The 19528-nt window shown below is 40.1% G+C and overlaps 1 protein-coding gene across 4 annotated transcripts in view; it reads right to left on the bottom strand.

Moving 5' to 3' along the window:
* The window catches only part of LDAH (lipid droplet associated hydrolase), a 102724-nt gene that overhangs the window by 66360 nt on the left and 16836 nt on the right, over positions 1–19528 (bottom strand). For 2 of the 4 annotated variants that reach the window (XM_026519539.4, XM_057309167.1), the window contains exon 3: positions 13000–13143. The exons of 1 other annotated variant lie outside the window; for it this stretch is intronic. In XM_026519539.4, the coding sequence (XP_026375324.1) occupies positions 13000–13143 (144 nt within the window). Of the gene's footprint in view, positions 1–12999; positions 13144–16694; positions 16777–19528 lie in introns of all 4 variants that reach the window. One more of the 4 variants, XM_048222666.2, reaches the window with a different exon arrangement.

Below are 19528 nucleotides of genomic sequence, written 5' to 3'. Positions count from 1 at the left end.
AGAATGGGGAAGAGAGAGAGTCTGGAACTGTGACTTTGGTAGGGCCCCTGATAGCTCCAAATGCAAATGTTCATTGACTATTACACTTGAGTACTTTACGCTCCCCTCTCAGTTTATTTGCTCTGATCACTCCACCCAGAAGGGATCATATTATTCTCAGATACCCCAAAATAAACACCTATAATACCTGCAAACAAAATTCTGTATTTTTCAGAATACATAATGTTTGAAAATGTCAAAATCTTTCTTTCATTGGGACAGCATGGTGTGATAATATCATGGGTGTTGGAGACAAGATAAATCTGGGTCTAAATCCCAGCTGAGCACCTTATTAACTTGGTGGCTAGGACAAATATTTTAACCTGGCTTCAGTGTCCTCTTATCTGTAACAGAGATAATAATTCTAGCCTCCTAAGAGTGTAAGCATAATACTTTTAAAACACATAGCACAAGTGTCTGGCACAAATTGTGAGAGAAATGAAAGTTATGGCTGCTATCATTTCAATTCCTGTCATTTAAGTCCTTCCTTGGATATATACTAAGAGCATTTACTTGGATAGTGCAAAGAGAAAGAAAATGAGCTAAATGTAGTGAACGTTTTAAAACTTCACTGACAGCAGAAATAAGGTTCTAAAAGATATTTCAGATGAACTTTAATGAACATTATAATTCAAAAGATTAATCAAATGAGTATTTCAGAAGTAAATCTGACTTTAACTCTGGGAACTATTCAGTAGCCTTCCAAGATAAAGACATTACTTACTAGTGTCTGCTGTAGTAATGAGGTTAGAGGAGAAGAAAACACTTTCTAGAAATAATAATGACAGCAAATATTAAGTGTGCTATCTGGGCATTATTTTACTAGCAAAAGCTAAAGGTTAAAGGACTATATACTTCACTATATATTTTCATGCCTGTAATTATTTTAATATACCCTGAAAAATGCTAGAAATCATTAGCTTACTTTCCACAAAATACAAAAAACTATTATATTCAATTGCACCAAAATCAGAAGAATAATATGGAAATTACTTAAGCCATTCTTTCTGTAGAAATATGGTACTCCAAGTTATAATCAACTAAATATGTTTGGAATAATCTTTATCAAGATATGGTCTTAAATATGCTACTGACAATTGCCTTTTAGAATCTGACCCTATTTGGGGCACCTGGGTGGCTTAGTCTGTTAAGCGTCTGCCTTCGGCTCAGGTCATGATCCCAGGGTCCTGGGATCGAGCCCCGTTATCAGACTCCCTGCTCAGCGGGAAGCCTGCTTCTCCCTCTCCCACTCCCCCTGCTGGTGTTCCCTCTCTCGCTGTGTCTCTCTCTGTCCAATAAATAAATAAAATCTTTAAAAAAAAAGGAACTTTTTCTATATTGTTTTATTTATTAACAGAAAATATTAAAGCAATTATGGCAAATACGGCAATTATGGCAAAGTGTTAACTACGAAGAGAAAATCAAGTAACAGAATCTTGGACTGTTACAATATTGTTCGTACTTTTCTATATTTAAATTTTTTTTCTCAAGATAAAAGAAAAAATTTTACTTAAGAATGCTGTGACATGATGATCCTACCTACCATACATCAGTTTTATAGGGGAAATTACCATTTGCTTCTCCATCACTCTCAGTGGACTACAAAAGCCCCAAAGGACTTTATCTAGGTTTATGCAAAACATGAGTGAAAGGGTAGATGAGAACTGTCCCTAATTCTTTATGCTTATTTAATTCACTGAGCCAAAGGCCTTCCTTTCATGACTGTACCCTGAGTTTACTAAGCTGATGCGAAAGCGTACTCTCATAGTTTAGGCCTCCACTGTCCCTGGCCCCCTAAGTATTTCTGCAAGGTCCTTGCATCTAAACATTGGTGCGAGTATGTTAGCTTTTAAGGCATGCAACACAGGTTGTGGTTAGGTTATGGGGGGGCAGGCATCCTATTTAAAACTGCTGTCAAGCAAACAAAACTTTGTAAACCCCAAACATACCTTACAAAACACTTTATTATTATTATTCTCCAAATAGATGGTTAAAAACCAGGGTCATTAAATTATGCTTTCCACCTGACAAAACCTAGTGCTCTGCTAGCGATTTCAGCAGGGAAAATATGGGAAATGAGAGAGAAAGAGACAGAGAGAGATTAATTCAGCAAGGAGAACATAATGTTTATTGACTTAGCAAATAACAAAAGCCAAAGACATAAAAGTGTGAGGTGTAACTCTGGACCGTGATGAGTTCTGTGGCTGTTTGTGGTTTATAGGGAGGTGGAACAAATGAGGTCGGAAAGGAAGGCTGCAACTAGATCAAGGAGGACACCGAACATCACCACGGAGTCTGGGCCCTGCTAATGGGAGCCGTGAGAAGATGCTGCGGCCCGCGAAGACAGGGGCAGCAAGCCGGCCTGGGGGACAGGACACTAACTGCGCTGCTGCTCTCCGCAGTCCTGCTGCGCTTCCCACTTCTGTCTTCCCTGAGCCTCTAACAATTTGCTGGGTTCTTAAATTCTTTTCTTGCTCCGCCCTTTGGTTTTTTCTGTTTCTGCCCACCTTCTTAGAGACTTGTTTACTTTCAGTGACTGTGAGCCCCCGAGACTGACTGACGGACTGTCCCTGCCTTGGGCTCTTCTAGTCATTCCATTCTGCCTCCATGTTCCTCTGCCAATCATGGTCCTGGCAAGGGAGAAAACCCGACTGTTTTTCTCTCTTTCCTTCTGTTTGAATACTGGAATGGGAGTGGTTTATTGTTTCTTTGGATAAGCGTGACCCAAATTCATCATTAGTTGAAAGATTGTGTAACTTTTTTAGGTAGTGTTTTATCAGCTGAAACTAAACCACTGTGATTTCTAGCTTTCATGTTACACTTTTTGAACAAATGACTTAAAATAGTTGATAATGAATCTGCTGTCAAGTAAGCTGACTCGATAGTAAATCAAAGCCAGAAAGAGTTTATACTTCTAATTCCTCACATTTTCTTTTCACACTTTTTTTTGGTCTCGAATCACCCTCTCCTGACATTGGTGAACATCTGTTCTCCCAATTATACTCAATTTATGATGGTGATAATGTGGTGCAACTAGAATATTATTTCCAACTGTTCATAATTTTAACATGTGCTAATATGAAGCAAAACATACTTTCAACATTTGATGGGTGGTTACGGCTTATGTCCTCTCTCTCAATGATTACATAGTTTTCACACCATATTTTGCATGTCAGAAAACCTTTACTTTAGAGCAGTAATCTTAGATGATGAGTAATCTATCTGCCCTGCCTATCCAAAGCAATCTACCATAGCATGCATTTGCACACATAACCTCCAATATGTAAAACAGATGAAAGCAGAACTGCCTGGCTGAATCAGGGTGCTGGTGGGGCCCAGAGCCCTACCTTCCCTTCATAGAACTTTTGGGTTACTCAGAACACAGATGGAAAGTCACTAACCTAAAAGGCAGAGACCGGAATGTGTATTTCTTTGTAGACCCCTGCACTACCACACGTAACGACCTAGTAGGTTGGCTTCCTTTGGCCCTCTGGTGGCCCTTTGGGCTAATGCCTCTAGATGGCACTGTTCTCATTAGGTAGCAAAGGAACCAGGCTCCAATTACTAAGTTATTAACAGTACACCAGCAGCTTAAGTAATAAGCATACTCCAAGTTATAAATAATAAGATGTCAATTTAAAACGAGAACTAAAGACATTTCCCAGAAATTCAGACACACAACAGATAATTTCAACTGGTTTTCCTCAAGATCTATGGTAGTGGTTCTGAAAATATGGTCCTAGGACTAACAGCATCCACATTTCCTGGGAGAACTTGTTAAAAACATAAATTCTCAGATTCCACCCCACATCTACTCAATCAAGAACTTGGGGTGACACCCACTCATCTGTTTTAATGAATCCTCCAGGTGATTCTGATGCCTGCCAAAATTTCAGAAGCCCTGATCTACAGTTACCCTTTGAGTCTATTTTCAACTTTCAAAGTTGCTCTTCCTGTTCAAATGCTTGATTTTGTCTTCACTTAAGGGCTTACTGTGATAATGGAGTTGAATGTTGCTCTCATTAGGTAATTCAGTACAAAGCTTCTCACCCAGGTTAAGAATGTAGGAATTAGACATGTGACCTAATCACCATTACATTACATGAAAGATGTGTACATGAGTACCCTGAGGTTATTTTCACTACTTCTAGCTCCTTCTGTCTTGGGCTTATCTCTTCTCTTGCCAGAGGTAAGTTAACAGGCCAGCAATAACAGACCAGCAGAGCTGGCTGCTTTTGGAGGTTTAGCTTGTTAATCAAGTCTCTTTTCCTTTTTTTAAAAATAGATTTCATCTATTTTTTTCATTTTAATGTTTTTTTATTATATTATGTTAGTCACCATACAGTACATCCCTGGTTTCTGATGTAAAGTTCGATGATTCATTAGTTGCGTATAACACCCAGTGCACCATGCAATATGTGCTCTCCTTACTACCCATCACCAGTCTATCCCATTTCCCCACCCCTTCCCCTCTGAAGCCCTCAGTTTGTTTCTCAGAGTCCATAGTCTCTCATGCTTCATTCCCCCTTCTGATTACCCCCCCTTTCTTTATCCCTTTCTTCCCCTACCGATCTTCCTAGTTCTTATGTTCCATAGATGAGAGAAACCATATGATAATTGTCTTTCTCTGCTTGACTTATTTCACTTAGCATTATCTCCTCCAGTGCCATCCATGTCTATTTTTGCGGGGGCTGGGGAGAGCATGCATACATGCACAGGGGGAGGGGCAAAGGGAAAGGGAGAGAGAATCCCAAGCCAATTCCACACCCAGCACGGAGCCCGACTGGGCCCGATCCCACCCTGTGATCATGACCAGAGCTGAAATCAAGAGTCACACCCCTAACTGACTGAGCCACCCAGGAGCAGGAGCCCCTCAAGTCTGTTTTCCTTTTTTTTTTTTTTTTTTAAGATTTTATTTATTTATTTGTCAGAGAGAGAGAGACAGCACAAGCAGGCAGAGAAGCAGGCTCCCTGCTGAGCAAGGAGCCTGATAGAAGACTCCATCCCAGGACCCTGGGATCATGACCTGAAGGTAGATGCTTAACCGACTGAGCCACCCAGGTGTCCCTCAAGTCTGTTTTCTAGGAAGAATTCTAACACCTCTGTTTTCCAAACACAACCTAAGATAGTAAAAACACACTCCCAAGCAAACATACAAACTTCCTGACAAAGGAAAACCTATGGTATTGAACCGAAAATCTGGGCATATATGAAGAAATAACTTAGAACAATAAAGATGTATCTTTTAAGATATTTCATAGCAGAGCAAGTATCTGCTACACATTCTGTTCACCTTCAGTTACATTTTAATACAATGGCTGTTGAAATACATGTTTTTAATTAAAGAAGAAAAATCTGTATATTCAGTTTCACCTCACTACTGCTCTTAAAATTTTTCACTGCTAGGTAATCAATATTTACTTGTCTTTCAAAGGATACCCTAGTCTTTAAGAGAAGTGTTAAAGACTCAAGTGAACTGCATTCATAGAGGGACAGACACACACGCACACACACACACGTGCGTGTGCATTTACATAGAGAAAAAGACACTATGAAAAAAGGCCCTTTTTTTTTTAATTTTTTTTTAATGATTTTTTATTATATGATGTTAGTCACCATACAGTACATCCCCGGTTTCCGATGTAAGGCTCGATGATTCATTAGTTGCGTATAACACCCAGTGCACCATGCAATACGTGCCCTCCTTACTACCCATCACTGGTCTATCCCATTCCCCCACCCCCTCCCCTCTGAAGTCCTCAGTTTGTTTCTCATAGTCCATAGTCTCTCATGTTTCATTCCCCCTTCTGATTACCCCCCCTTTCTTTATCCCTTTCTTCCCCTACTGATCATCCTAGTTCTTATGTTCCATAGATGAGAGAAATCATATGATAGTTGTCTTTCTCTGCTTGACTTATTTCACTTAGCATTATCTCCTCCAGTGCTGTCCATGTTGTAGCAAATGTTGAGAACTCGTTCTTTCTGATAGCTGAGTAATATTCCATTGTATATATGGACCACAACTTCTTAATCCAGTCATCTGTTGAAGGGCATCTCGGCTCCTTCCACGATTTAGCTATTGTGGACATTGCTGCTATGAACATTGGGGTGCATATGGCCCTTCTCTTCACTACGTCTGTATCTTTGGGGTAAATACCCAGTAGTGCAATGGCTGGATCATAGAGTAGCTCAATTTTTAACTTTTTAAGGGACCTCCACACTGTTTTCCAGAGTGGCTGTACCAACTTGCATTCCCACCAACAATGTAGGAGGGATCCCCTTTCTCCACATCCTCTCCAACAATTGTTGTTTCTTGCCTTGTCTATTTTTGCCATTCTAACTGGCGTAAGGTGGTATCTCAGTGTGGTTTTGATTTGAATTTCCTTGATGGCTAATGATTTTGAACAGAAAAAAGGCCCTTTTAAGTATTTATACAAGCACTTGTCATGAGTTGCACTGTTTCTTCTATACCCCATTACCCTGTTCCCCTATGAACCACAGCAGGAAAGGGTTACAGACCAGGTATAACCGGTGATCATGGAAAGGCCGATCTGAGAATTAGCTCACAGAGTAGCTAACCCTAAAAACTGAGTCTCACTAGCACTTTGCGTCAGCCATCTAAGATGACCCACCAACAGGACTAGAACCCTGAGCTAAATATTCAAAGTGCTGGCTTCTTGTCAAGGTTCTGCCACTCAGTAGCAGGTGACAGCCCTGTTGGGCCTTACTTTCCTTGGGCCTTACCCACCTTCCTTTTTTTTTTTTTTTTTTAAAGATTTTATTTATTTACTTGACAGAGAGAGACAGCCAGAGAGAGAGCGAACACAAGCAGGGGGTGGGAGAGGAAGAAGCAGGCTCATAGCGGAGGAGCCTGATGTGGGGCTCGATCCCAGAACGCCGGGATCATGCCCTGAGCCGAAGGCAGACGCTTAACCGCTGTGCCACCCAGGCGCCCCCTTACCCACCTTCCTTGAAAAATAAGGATTCAAGGTAGGATTTGATGTGGATATCTTTAGCTCTAAGATTCTATAATTCTTTTCCTTTCTTTAAAGTTTTTTTTTTCAATAATGGAAACTTTCAAACATACACAAAAGTAGAGAAAACAGTATAACAGAATCGCACGTACCCATCATCCACTTTCTACAATTGCTTCTTTCCACTTTACCACAGTATGATTGACAAATAAAAAATGTATATACTTAGGTTGTACCACATAATTGTTTTTATGTGATGATTTAATATATGTATATACTGTGAAATGATTATCACAATCAAATTAACATATCCATCACCTCACATAGTGTAGTGTAAGTGCCTGACATGAAGCTTTTGACTGACTAGGCCTCCATTTCAAAAGGCCTCCATCTTGAATAAGCATATTGCCACCTGTATGACACAGCTACTAGTAAAACCAGCAGATAAGGACCTAGGCCCCCCCCACCCACAAAGGTACCTTTCAGAAAGCCTTGGGTAACTTAGATAACTGACTTCTCATGTGACCCACTTCTTCCTTCCCAAGCTCCAATTCTGGCTGTTATGCCTTACGCTAGCCAATAAAGAGTGAACCTGCAAAACTATAGACACCCCACCCTCAGATTCTAATAAAGGCAGGCCCCAGCTCTGGTCCCCTAGCCATGTACCCTCCAGAAACTGTAGATAAGAAATCTTGTTCCTCAATTATCATATGGTTTCATTCATTTATGGAACATAAGAAGTAGGAAGATCGGTAGGAGAAGAAAGGGAAGAAGGAAGGGGGGTTAAACGGGGGGGGGGATGAACCATGAGAGACTGTGGACTCTGGGAAACAAACTGGGGGCTTCAGAGGGAAGGTGGGTGGGGGATTGGGATAGGCCGGTGATGGGTATTAAGGAGGGCACGTGTTGCATGGTGCACTGGGTGTTATATACAAGTAATGAATCATGGAACTTTACAACAAAAACTAGGGCTGTACTGTATGGTGACTAAACTAACATAATAAAAAATTATTATTAAAAAAAAAAAAGAGGGGCGCCTGGGTGGCACAGCGGTTGGGCGTCTGCCTTCAGCTCAGGGCGTGATCCCGGCATTATGGGATCGAGCCCCACATCAGGCTCCTCTGCTATGAGCCTGCTTCTTCCTCTCCCTCTCCCCCTGCTTGTGTTCCCTCTCTTGCTAGCTGTCTCTATCTCTGTCAAATAAATAAATAAAATCTTTAAAAAAAAAAAAAAAGAAATCTTGTTCCTCAAAGTTCCCTCATGGTTTCTTCCTGAAGTGCATTCTGCAATCATAATAAGAGGCACAAGAGCCAGCCCAGCCATAAATAAGGGTCCCCCAAGGAGGCAATGTCTGTGGGGCTCCCTACCAGATGTGTCCCGGGCAAGCACTGAGGGCACTCCTAACTGAGGCCACTGCCATCAGGAAGCTTGGGATGGAGGGAGTAACTACCTGATTTATTTTTTTGTAATGGTGAGAACACTAAGATCTACTCTCTTAGCAAATTTCAGTTATACAATATAATATTAACTATAATCATCATGTTGTACGTTAGATCCCCAGAACTTATTCATCTTACAATGGAAAGTCTGTACCCTTAGACCAATATCTCCCCATTTCCCCCATCCCTCAAATCCTGGCAACCGCTCATAGAACTCTGATTCTATGAGTTCGACTTTTTTTCGACTCCACATATAACTGAGATCACACAGTATTTGTCTTCCGGTGTCTGGCTTATTTCACCTAGCATAATATCTCCAGGTTTATCCAGGCTGTTGAAAATGGCAGGATTTCCTTCTTTTTTTATAGCTGAATAATATTGCATTGTGTGTGTGTGTGAATGTGTGTATACATATATACACATACATATATACACCATATTTTCTTTATCCATTCAACCATTAACAGACACTTAAGTTGCTGCCATATCTTGGAATTATCCATATACTGTGAATAACGCTGCAATGAATATAGGTGTACAGATACCTCTCTGAGATACTGATTTCATTTCCTTTAGATATAGATCCAGAAGGGGGATTGCTGGGTCATATGGAAATTCTATTTTTAATTTTTGAGGAGCTTCCATATTGATTTCCATAATGGTTGTACCAACAGTGCGTGAGTTCCCTTTTCTCCACACCCTTGCCAATATTTGTTATTTTCTGTCTTTTTGATAAAGTCATTGGAACAAGGGTGAAGTGAGTCTCACTGTGGTTTTGATTTGCATTTCCCTAATGATTAGTGAGTTGAGCATCTTTTCATATTCCTGCTGGCCATTTGTATGTCTTCTTTGGAAAAATCTGCCCATTTTTAAATCAGACTATCAGTTTTTTTTGTTTTTTGGTGTTTTTGTTGTTGTTGTTGTTGTTTTGCTATAGAGGTATATGAGCTCCTTGTATCTTTTTGGGTCAGACAGATGGCTTACAAATATTTTCTCCCATTCCATAGGTTGTCTTTTCATTTTGTTGATTGTTTCCTTTGCTTTGCAGAAGCTTTTTAGTTTAACACAGTCCCAATGTTTATTTCTGCTTTGTTACCTACACTTTTGGTGCCATACTCAAAAAATCACTGTCAAGACCAGTGTCAAGGAGCTTTTGCCCTATGTTTTCTTCAGGATTTCCAGTCCTGAATTTAAGTATTTGATCCATTTTGAATTAATTTTATGTGTATTTCTGTTTATTCTCTTGCATATGGATATCCAGTTTTCCTAACACCATTTATTGAAGATACTAGCTCTTTCTCCATTGTGTATTCTTGGAGCCCCTGTCAAAGATTAATTAATTAATTAATTAAAATTAATTAATTGACTCTATATGTGTGTGTTTATTTCTGGGCTCTCTATTCTGTTCCACTGGTTTGTTTTTATGTCAGTACTATACTGTTTTGATTTCCAGCTCTGCAATGTAGTTCGAAATCAGGAAGTGTGGTGCCTTCTTCAGCTTTGTTCTTCTATCTCAAGATTATATTGGCTATTTGGTGACTTTTATGATTCCACAGGAGTTTTGGGATTTTTTTCTATTTCTGTGAAAAATGCCACAATTGGAATTTTGGTGGGAATTCATACAGGGATTGCACTGGATCTACAGATCTATAACTCTAAATGGAAGGTAATTCAGGCAGTAAAAAGGTAGTGGAGGTGGCAGTTGAAGAACTCGGAGAGGCTGAAGTATGGAAGTGTAGACGGTGCACCAACGGTCTGAGCACCGACAGTGGAAACTGCGTAAGCAGAGAGGAGTAGAGGGTTTCCTGTGACAAGGATAATCTTAACATGTGAGCCTTAAAGAGGAGAACACAGGAAGTCTCGCCAGTGACACTACCTAACCATTAACAATGTAAGTGCAACAGATGCGTTTTAAGTGCAGGTGTATTTTTCCCTAAGCACTAGCAAAGAGGCATGTTCGCAACAGGTACTCAAAAATGACTAAATTAAGTAGAATTAGGGGGAAAAAGGAGATTAAATTCCATCCTCAAGACCTGGTATCTGATGTTAAAATCAATTTAAAGTTAACACAGGATTCTGGAACCAGAACTAAGAAGATGAGAGGTCAAGAACCGGGGAGTTGGGGGGCATCTGGGTGGCTCAGTTAAGTGTCCAACTCTTGATTTTGGGTCAGGTCATGATCTCATGGGTTGTGAGACTGAGCTGAGCATCGGGCTCTGAGCAGCTCAAGGAGCCTGCTTAATATTCTCTCTCTCCTTCTGCACTCCCTACCCCCCACCCGCTCTGGGAGCCCTCTTTCTCTCTTAAGAAAAAAAAAAAAAAAGGCCAGGGAGTTGAGATGTTCACAATGAGGTGACACACAAAGAGTTTAAGCTATGACTTTCGTAGGGAAAAGAAAAGACAACGAAATCCCATACTAACTACAGAATCGAAGAGTATCTAGTCTGTATTCATGACAGTGATTTTGTTTCCTAAATTCTGCAATAATTATATTGTGTCTTGGCCATACGCTCCAATTAACAGCCATAAATAGGATGGGGATAAAAATAAAAATCACCTTTTAACTGTCATCTGCTTCTTCAAATACAGCAATTCTTATAAATTTAGCATACCTGCAGATGTTCATAAATGTGCAAAGAAATTCCACTTAGACACTTCTTCTGTTACTCGATAGGGTCAAGGCTTCAAAGGACCAGTTTCTAAAAACTCAGGAAATACTTCTGGGGAGAGATCAAAGGCAACTACTAAGCCTGAATAAATATTTAGTAAAAAAGTTTCAAGAAGTAACTTGCATGTTTACCATTATTCAGGTGCAATGTTCATATGTATATGCTGACCTATACCTGTGATCAGATTTGGAATGTCGGTATATAGCATCCCTACTCAGGACTGTTGTGGACTAAATGTTTGTGTCCCTTAAAATTCTTTTTTTTTTTTTTTAAAGATTTTATTTATTTATTTGACACAGAGACAGAGAAAGAGAGAGAGCAAGAGAGCAGCAGCAGAGGGAGAGGGAGAAGCAGACTCCCTGTTGAGCAGGGAGCCCAATGCGGGACTCAATCCCAGGACCCTGAGATCGTGACCTGAGCTGAAGGCAGATACTTAACTGACTGGGCCACCCAGGGGCCTGTGTCCCTTAAAATTCTTATATTGAAGCCCTAACCCACATGTGACGGTATTGGGAGATAGGGCCTTTGGGAGTTAATTAGGATTAAAGGTGGTCATAAGGGTGGGGCCTCATGATGGGATTAGTGGCCTGGTAAGGAGAAATATCAGAGAGCTTCCTGGAGCACAGGAAATCATTCTCTCTCCTCTGACATATGAGGACATAAAGAGAAAGAGGCCATTTGCAAGCCAGGAGGAGGGCTCTCCCCAGAACCTAACCATGCTGAAACCCTGATCTTGGGCCTATAGCCTCCAGACTATGAGAAAATAAATTTCTGTTAATCAAGCTACCTAATCCACAGTTTCTGTTACAACAATGATCAAAAGCAAACATGTAAATACTAAATTTAAATTCCAGTATTTTTTAAATGGGTTTTGTTTTTAAGAATGGTTTTAGATTTATAGAAAATTTGAACAGATTAGTATGGAGAGTTCCCATATCACCTGCTCCTTTCTCCCTCCCTCCCCACACATGGCTTCCCTTAACATTACATGCTCATACCTTAGAAGAGACATACCAGAAGGAGGAGCAAACCAGAACCACAGCCACCTCTCTCCCACCTCAAACTAAATAAGGGTCATGCTTAGGACAAATGGCCCTTGAACAGAATGCCTACATAGAAGTGCGGTTATATTTTTCTTTTTTAGAAGAGTGAGCATGCTGAATTTTCATACATTAGAAGCCGGTAATTTGTAGCTACCTGGTGCTACCTTCGCTATTTAAAGGCCTCCAGAAGCCTACCAACGGAGTCACGGATCTCTCCCCAGCTCCGAGGTTCCTCTAGGTTCCCTGCCCAGCACCAGCACACCTACTGCATCTCTCTCTGGGCTGGGCTACATCTTCTGCCTGTTACCCCTCTGCACTCACCCCAACGCCCAGATCCAAATTCTACTCAACAGCTGGAACCCATCTACTTCACAAAGTCTTTTCAAACCCATACCGTGTTCTTTCCTTTGTTTACTCCTCAAATATCCACATGATCAGCAGGCCAGGGTTTATCACTTAATCATTCTCTAAATGTTAGGGTAAGAGCCTCTTTAGAGGCTTTAGACCATGGCTTATGATGTTGTTTTCCTCACCACTCCTCTCAGTACAACCCTGGAAATATAGTGCGTGATCAATAAATAGATAGTTGATTACTAGTCAGTCCACAAAGAAGGCAAGTTTTAGACAATTGTTTTGATCTACTCAAAATTTTAGAGAAAACTACCTGCAGAAAATGAAAAGGACTCTAAACATCCTAAGATTACCAAAATGTGGCAGCATGGGCCCAATGCCACAAGCAGAGGTTTCCAACGGTATAACTCTTAACCTTAGCAGACTTTCTAGATACATGAACACCACTCGCTGTAAAGGAAAGCAGATGTTAATAAAGACATACCATCTAAGGTTGTAAGAATCTTCTTGCCTTTGGGGACCAAAGCATGTCCAGCATGACTGATCACCCAAACTGGAAAGCGTCGGTTTATTGAGGAGTACAAAGCCTTTGCAAACGGTACATAAAAGGCAGAAAAACCTGGATTACCTAAGAAAAGAAACACAGACCTTCGTTATCTAAAGCCATGAACTCACATAAGACGTGCCGAGTAGAAAAGGATCTACTTGACCTCACACTTTCTTCTACAAATCTACCAACATTTATACATACGCTTCCATTTTAATATCCTTTATAACTTTAAATCTAGGCATGATCACTCAGAAAATTTCTGCTCCTGCTTTGTTCCCCAATGGTTTTAAGATAAATTCTTCCTCCCTATTCCTCAGTATAATAAACGAACCACCGATCCTAAACCAAACACTCAAGTCCTAACACCAGGAGTCTCTCTTGGTTTCTCCCTGTTTTTCATATCCAATTCACCAATAAGTACTGTCAACTGTTTCCAAAACAGATCTCACGTCGTATGCATCTCATGTCTCTCAATTAGTATTATCACTTTGAGTTTCCTGCAGCAGCATCTCATGCGCTTTCTGTCTACTCTTGTCCCCTGGAGCCCATTCTGCAGGGTACCCAGAGAGATACCTTCAAACTTCAAATCAACTCATAGCAGTATCCTATTTAAACACTTCTCAGTGGCTTCCTATTATCATCCTGGTAGTTCAAAGTCATTAATCCTGCCTCTAAAGCCCTTCAAGATTTTATTGTGCTCAGTTAGCAAGCTGCATGAAAACAAATCAGCGTAAGAATCATTCACAAAGAGTACTCTGAGGAGTCTACTGAGGTTTCCTTGTCATTTATCACAAGTACTTATATTATAAGCAGATGTATAGTTTGACCTTTTGGGAAAAAGACCACCAACTAATACAGACATTTCATGTGTATGTGCAGAAGGTATTTTTGACATGGGTTTGCTATAGAGAAACAGAATGAACAAGGACCTTTTAGAAAAAAAGTCAATCTGATACATCTTTAGGGGGAAAAGACAGTGAAATGGGTTTTCATCTTGCAAACATCATCTGTATAATACTGGTCCACTTCCATCAATATCAATTTTCCAATCAATTTATTATTTCTTCATGCTATTAGGTTTTCTCCTCTTTGCAATTACATGACATGGTTCTGCTGCACTGATATAACCTCTGCCACCCTTGTCAAATGACACTGATTTCTTCAGTACCTGCATCTTTCAGTTTCCTAGACAGGTGAAGAAGCAAAGTGGTTAAGGGCATGGACTCTGGAGCCAGACTGTGTGAGGTCAAATCCTGGCTATGGCACTTATCAAGTGTGTGACCTTCAGAAAGTTATCTAACCTCTCTGGGCCGAAGTTTCTTCGCCCACAAGATGAGGATAATAACCGACTATGTCAAGTGAGCACTAAGTGAATTAATGTATGTAAAGTACTTCAACACTGCTTGATACACAAGTGCCGCATAAATGTTAGCTATTCAGACTTGTCATGTCTGGCCACGACAGTAATAAACGGCATTATCACTTATATTGCTATTTGGCTTCTGTTGCATTCTGTCCTGCTGACCCAAGTTCCAAATTTCTTTTTGTTACTGTGCTAGTGTCATCTTTGTTAAATAGCATAGAAACTTCCTCAAATGCGGTAATATGCTCTCTGGTTGGCTGACTGGTCATGGGGCAGCTTGAGGAGAAGGAAGAGAGGAGGGATGAACAGCACTGGGGCTGTAATATCTGTGGTGGATGTGGATAGCACTGTTTCATGTTTTATATCTAAATCTTAAGTTTGGAATATTTTTGAGTATAAAGTACAAAGTAGCAATCCAACTTCTTCCCAAGTGATTAGCCAAATGTCCCAAGACCATTTATTATATAATCCATCTTTCTTCAGTGATTTGAAATGTCTTCTGAATTTAACACTGAATTTTTACATTAGCTTGCTAATTCTGATTCCAAATAATTCCATTTATTTTTTCCTTTTCTCCTCTGCCAGTGCCATACTGTCTTGATTACTACCTCGGGTTTTTTGTTTGTTTGGTTGGTTGGCTGGTTTTATTTTTTTCAATGTTTCAGTAGCTGGAAGGGCAAATCCCTTCTCTTAATTTCCTAGGCTGGTCTCATAACCTTTAGAATTATTTTCACCAGCTTCAGTTTTTAAAAGTCTTTTTGGAATTCTGACTGAAATTTCATCTCATTTATACATTAACTTAGAAAGATTTGATTTTTTTACATTACTGAGTATAATCTTCTAGGAATGGGTCATGTCTCATTCAAATGTTTTACGTCTCTCAGCAAAGCTTTACAGTGTTTTTCATATGGCTAGAAAATAGTAAGCCCACATTTAAAAAAAATTATTTATTTATTTGAGAGAGAGAAAGAAAGAGAGAGCAAGCAGGGGAAGGACAGAGGGAGAAGGAGTCTTTTTTTTTTTTTTAATATTTTATTTATTTATTTGACAGAAAAAGACAGTGAGAGAGGGAACACAAGCAAGGGAAGTATGAGAGGGAGAAGCAGGCTTCCCACCGAGCAGGGAGCCCGATGCGGGGCTTAATCCCAGGACCCTGGAATCATGACTTGAGCCGAAATCACAAGTTGGACGCTCAACCGACTGAGCCACCCAGGCGCCCCTAGTCCACATTTTAAAGTGCTATACCTTATTATATGCCAGGCAGCATTTAAGTGCTTTGCATGTATTAAGTCATTTCGTCCTCACGTGAGGTAGTACTATTCTTATTTCCATTGTATGGATGAAGAAACTGAGGCACAAGCAGGCTAAATAGCTTGCCCAAGATCACACGGATGATAAGTGCTCAATAAATATTTGATGGTTGGAAGAATATACAAAAGAAATAGTAATAATGAATTGAAAAAAGGGCATAAATTATCTGATTTAGGATCTTCTGCATACTTTGTTTTAGTTAATCTTACTAAAGTCCCACAAAGTAGCTGGCATTAGTATTAGGGGTAATGCATGGGCAATCACTTGCACAATACTTGGCACACAGTAGGTGCTGAATAAATAGTAGCTATTATTGCTAGCATTGTTATTACGTATTTTTTTTATTGAATAAATTTGACATGTGATGTTCTGTGGTTTAAGGTGTACAGCGTGTTAAAACTGGTTTCAGAAGAATCCATAGGTAACAACTACATGATTTAGATGCAATAATTATGATGAGTTACAATATGAAACCAAAGACTACCAGCTAATGAACTGCTATAAAACAATGTTTTCTTCCTATCTCTGGGTTCTGAGTTCCTTCCCTTAGTGACTATAAGATCTTAAGCAAATCCCCTGAAGCTTTCTTGTTCACCATTTTATCATCATTAAATAAATGATAATGTCAACTATTCCATGTTCATTTCATTCCAGTCAGTGCTGTAGCTTCTTTTGTATATTCTTTTAGTTATTAATTATTTATTGACCACTTACTACATGGAAGTCACTGTGTCAGGCACAGGACAGATAAAGGTCTTTTTGTAATTCATATTCTAGTAGGAAAATATATACACATAACTAAATAAGTAAATAAGAAAACTCAAGAGTGTGATAACTTCTCTGAGGGAAATAAACAGGATCGTGTGATAGAGAATGGAAGAAATTAGGGTGGCCTGAGAAAAATGTTTAAGGAGGTGGCATTTAGCTAAGACCCAAAAAATGAAAACAAATCAACCTTGTAAAAATGCGAGGAAGGAGGAGACCAGGACAGGGGAAGAACAGGTGCAAGGGCCCTCACGCAATGAAGAGCTTGACTCCTGAAGAAACAGAAGAGTCCACAACGGCCAGTAAGTAACATGAAGATTCAACCCACAACTGAGATAGAAGCGGAAAATATAACGCAAACTGTTTGTCATTGCATACTTTGCCATGTAAATATTATGGCTTATGTTACACTTTATGAACCATGAACTTAATTTCTTGGTTAGGAGACCACAAAAGACTGAAAAGGGTCTCGTTTAGGCAACTAAAATCTGATAAACGCACACATACGCATGTATGTATATTTGTATCTTCAGGTGTAGGGATGTTTGAAAACATTCCAATACAAAAATGCTAGTAAAACACTTTATCAAAGCATAGCAAAATGTGTTATATACACATACTTGACTGAACATATAGTCAAATGTCTGAGCAACATACAACAGAGGCTGTGGGGACCATCTCTAGACCCCAATTGCCAATAAACTCTAACTACTCAACATTGCAATTGTAGACTTCTGCCTTCCAGTTAATTTTGTAGGGGACAAAACCTGCCACATATAAAGTCAATGTGGCACAGCATCTATACAGAAGGCTGTCAGGTGGACAGACTTTGGGCTTACCTATGGAGCCTTGTCTATTGCATTTCCAATCACTATACTCCATACAAGACACATTACATGACTCTACTAGACCCAGATGACCACTTGAGAGTTAAAATGACTCAATATGTTCTAGAGTGAGTTCTCAAATTGGCTCCCTTTGCTCATTTCCCTATTTATTTATTTATTTATTTATTTAAAGATTTTATTTATTTATTTGACAGAGACAGCCAGTGAGAGAGGGAACACAGCAGGGGGAGTGGGAGAGGAAGAAGCAGGCCCCCAGCGGAGGAGCCCGATGTGGGACTCGATCCTGGAACACCAGGATCACGCCCTGAGCCGAAGGCAGACGCTCTAACGATTGCGCTTCCCAGGCGCCCCTCATTTCCCTATTTAAAGAAAGTCCAAGGATAGGTTCACTGGAAAAGATGAAATTAAATTAAAAGTTCCTCAATCTGTGGATTCTAATAAATCACTCCTCATTATCATTACCAAATTAAAAGTGATTAATTTTGCTAGCTGCAAAAATAAAGTGATTTAAAATGAAACATTGTATCAGTCTGTCAGAGACAGACTAAACATAATGTCTTTAGTGGCTTAACAATCCTTGAAATACTGTCATCCTAATTTTCCCCACAGTATAAATAGACTCAGCCCAAATACAAAATACAGTCCTGAATTCCAAAAACTAACAAGCAGCACCAGCCTACAACCCCCATGAACTCCAAGGGAAAGGACCAGGGACAGCGATGAGAATAGAAGGGCAAACATGAAAGAACACTAAGAAACTAAGTATCATCTGAAAATGTCAAAGCACTATAAAACAGTGACATCATAAAACAACAAATGTTTTAAGCTTCCCTTTCTCCACCAGGTCTTCACTGAATGCTCCCTCTCTCTACCTCTTCATCCCATGTTAAACCTGGCCTTCCCCTATGACAGACTCTTCCTTTCAAGCCTGCGCAGTAGAGCTGGCACTCTTCTCCAACACCTCTTATGCCTCTAGGTGATCAAAGACTTCTGCAACACAGGATTCCCTGCATCAAGTGTGCATGAGCGAGTGAACAGGCACCTCTGAGGGGGAAAGCACAGTGAGCATTCAGCTCCACTTACTAATCCGTTTTACTGTAACCTCTCCTCCACCACTTCCGATCTATCAACCGTTTAGTCATTCTCACACATTCCCTGAAAACCTTGATCCTTAAATGACAGTTTCACTTGCCATTCCATGTCAGGGGGTTTCAAAATCCGGGTGGATTCACTGAGCCAACACCTTTGTCCCATAATTTATTACCTTGATCAAATTCAAAGAACTTCATGTACATTAAGCTTACGCAACGAGTCACGCCCTAGATCCATGGTGTGCATATCACAATCCTCTGAAACAGAGGCTGCTCCACCCCCAGAGTTTCTGGTTCAGAAGGTCTAAAATGGGGCCCGAGAACCTGCATGTCTATGCAATTCTCAGATGATACTGCTGGTCCCGACCCCAACTTTAAGAACCACAGCTTAAATTTTCTCATTACCCAGAAATGGTTAACATTCAAACCATTCTCACTCTGATAGGCCTTCTACTCTTTCAGACCTTACTCCCGATACACCTGCTATTCCATCACAGTGCTGCTCACACTCTGTCTACTTGGTTTTGGTTGGTAATTCCTTTCATCCTGCATATCTGCTATTCTCAACCCTGACCACTTTCCTTAGGGCCCTTATCTACCCTCTGCCATACTTATTCTCAACAGATCACCTTAAACTCTTAATTAGCAGAGAAGACAGAGTTTAGGAGGCAGGAACTACTTTACTGCCTTTGACATGCCTTCACTCTTCTCCACTTCAGTAACTAACTTCACCTCCTTCAAGCTAGCCTCAGAAGAATATCCCATCTCCAGTCTAAGACAACGTTTCTACTTACTTCCTCAATCTTATACTCTGCCCTGGCCTCAAATCTCTGTTCCATCAAATAGCACGTGTCATGCCTATAATTTCAAACTCTCCCTTGCTGCTGGCAAAGCGAATGTATTTTTAATCTTAATAAAGCAGTCAACAGACTGCTTTCCAAAAAGACTTTTACATCATGACAGGAGACTGGAAGTTTTATTTCCAGAAGAGGTTAAACGGAAGAGACATTTTGGATCAGGAATCTTAGGCCAGCTGCAAACAGAAGCACTATATTGAGAAGGGGTTAGATTATGTTACTAAACGC

Source organism: Ursus arctos, unplaced genomic scaffold (assembly GCF_023065955.2).
Source record: "Ursus arctos isolate Adak ecotype North America unplaced genomic scaffold, UrsArc2.0 scaffold_8, whole genome shotgun sequence".
In the NCBI taxonomy this organism is placed as follows: domain Eukaryota; kingdom Metazoa; phylum Chordata; class Mammalia; order Carnivora; family Ursidae; genus Ursus; species Ursus arctos.
Note: the sequence above shows the minus strand (reverse complement) of the source record. Positions and strands in the feature narration are given on the sequence as shown.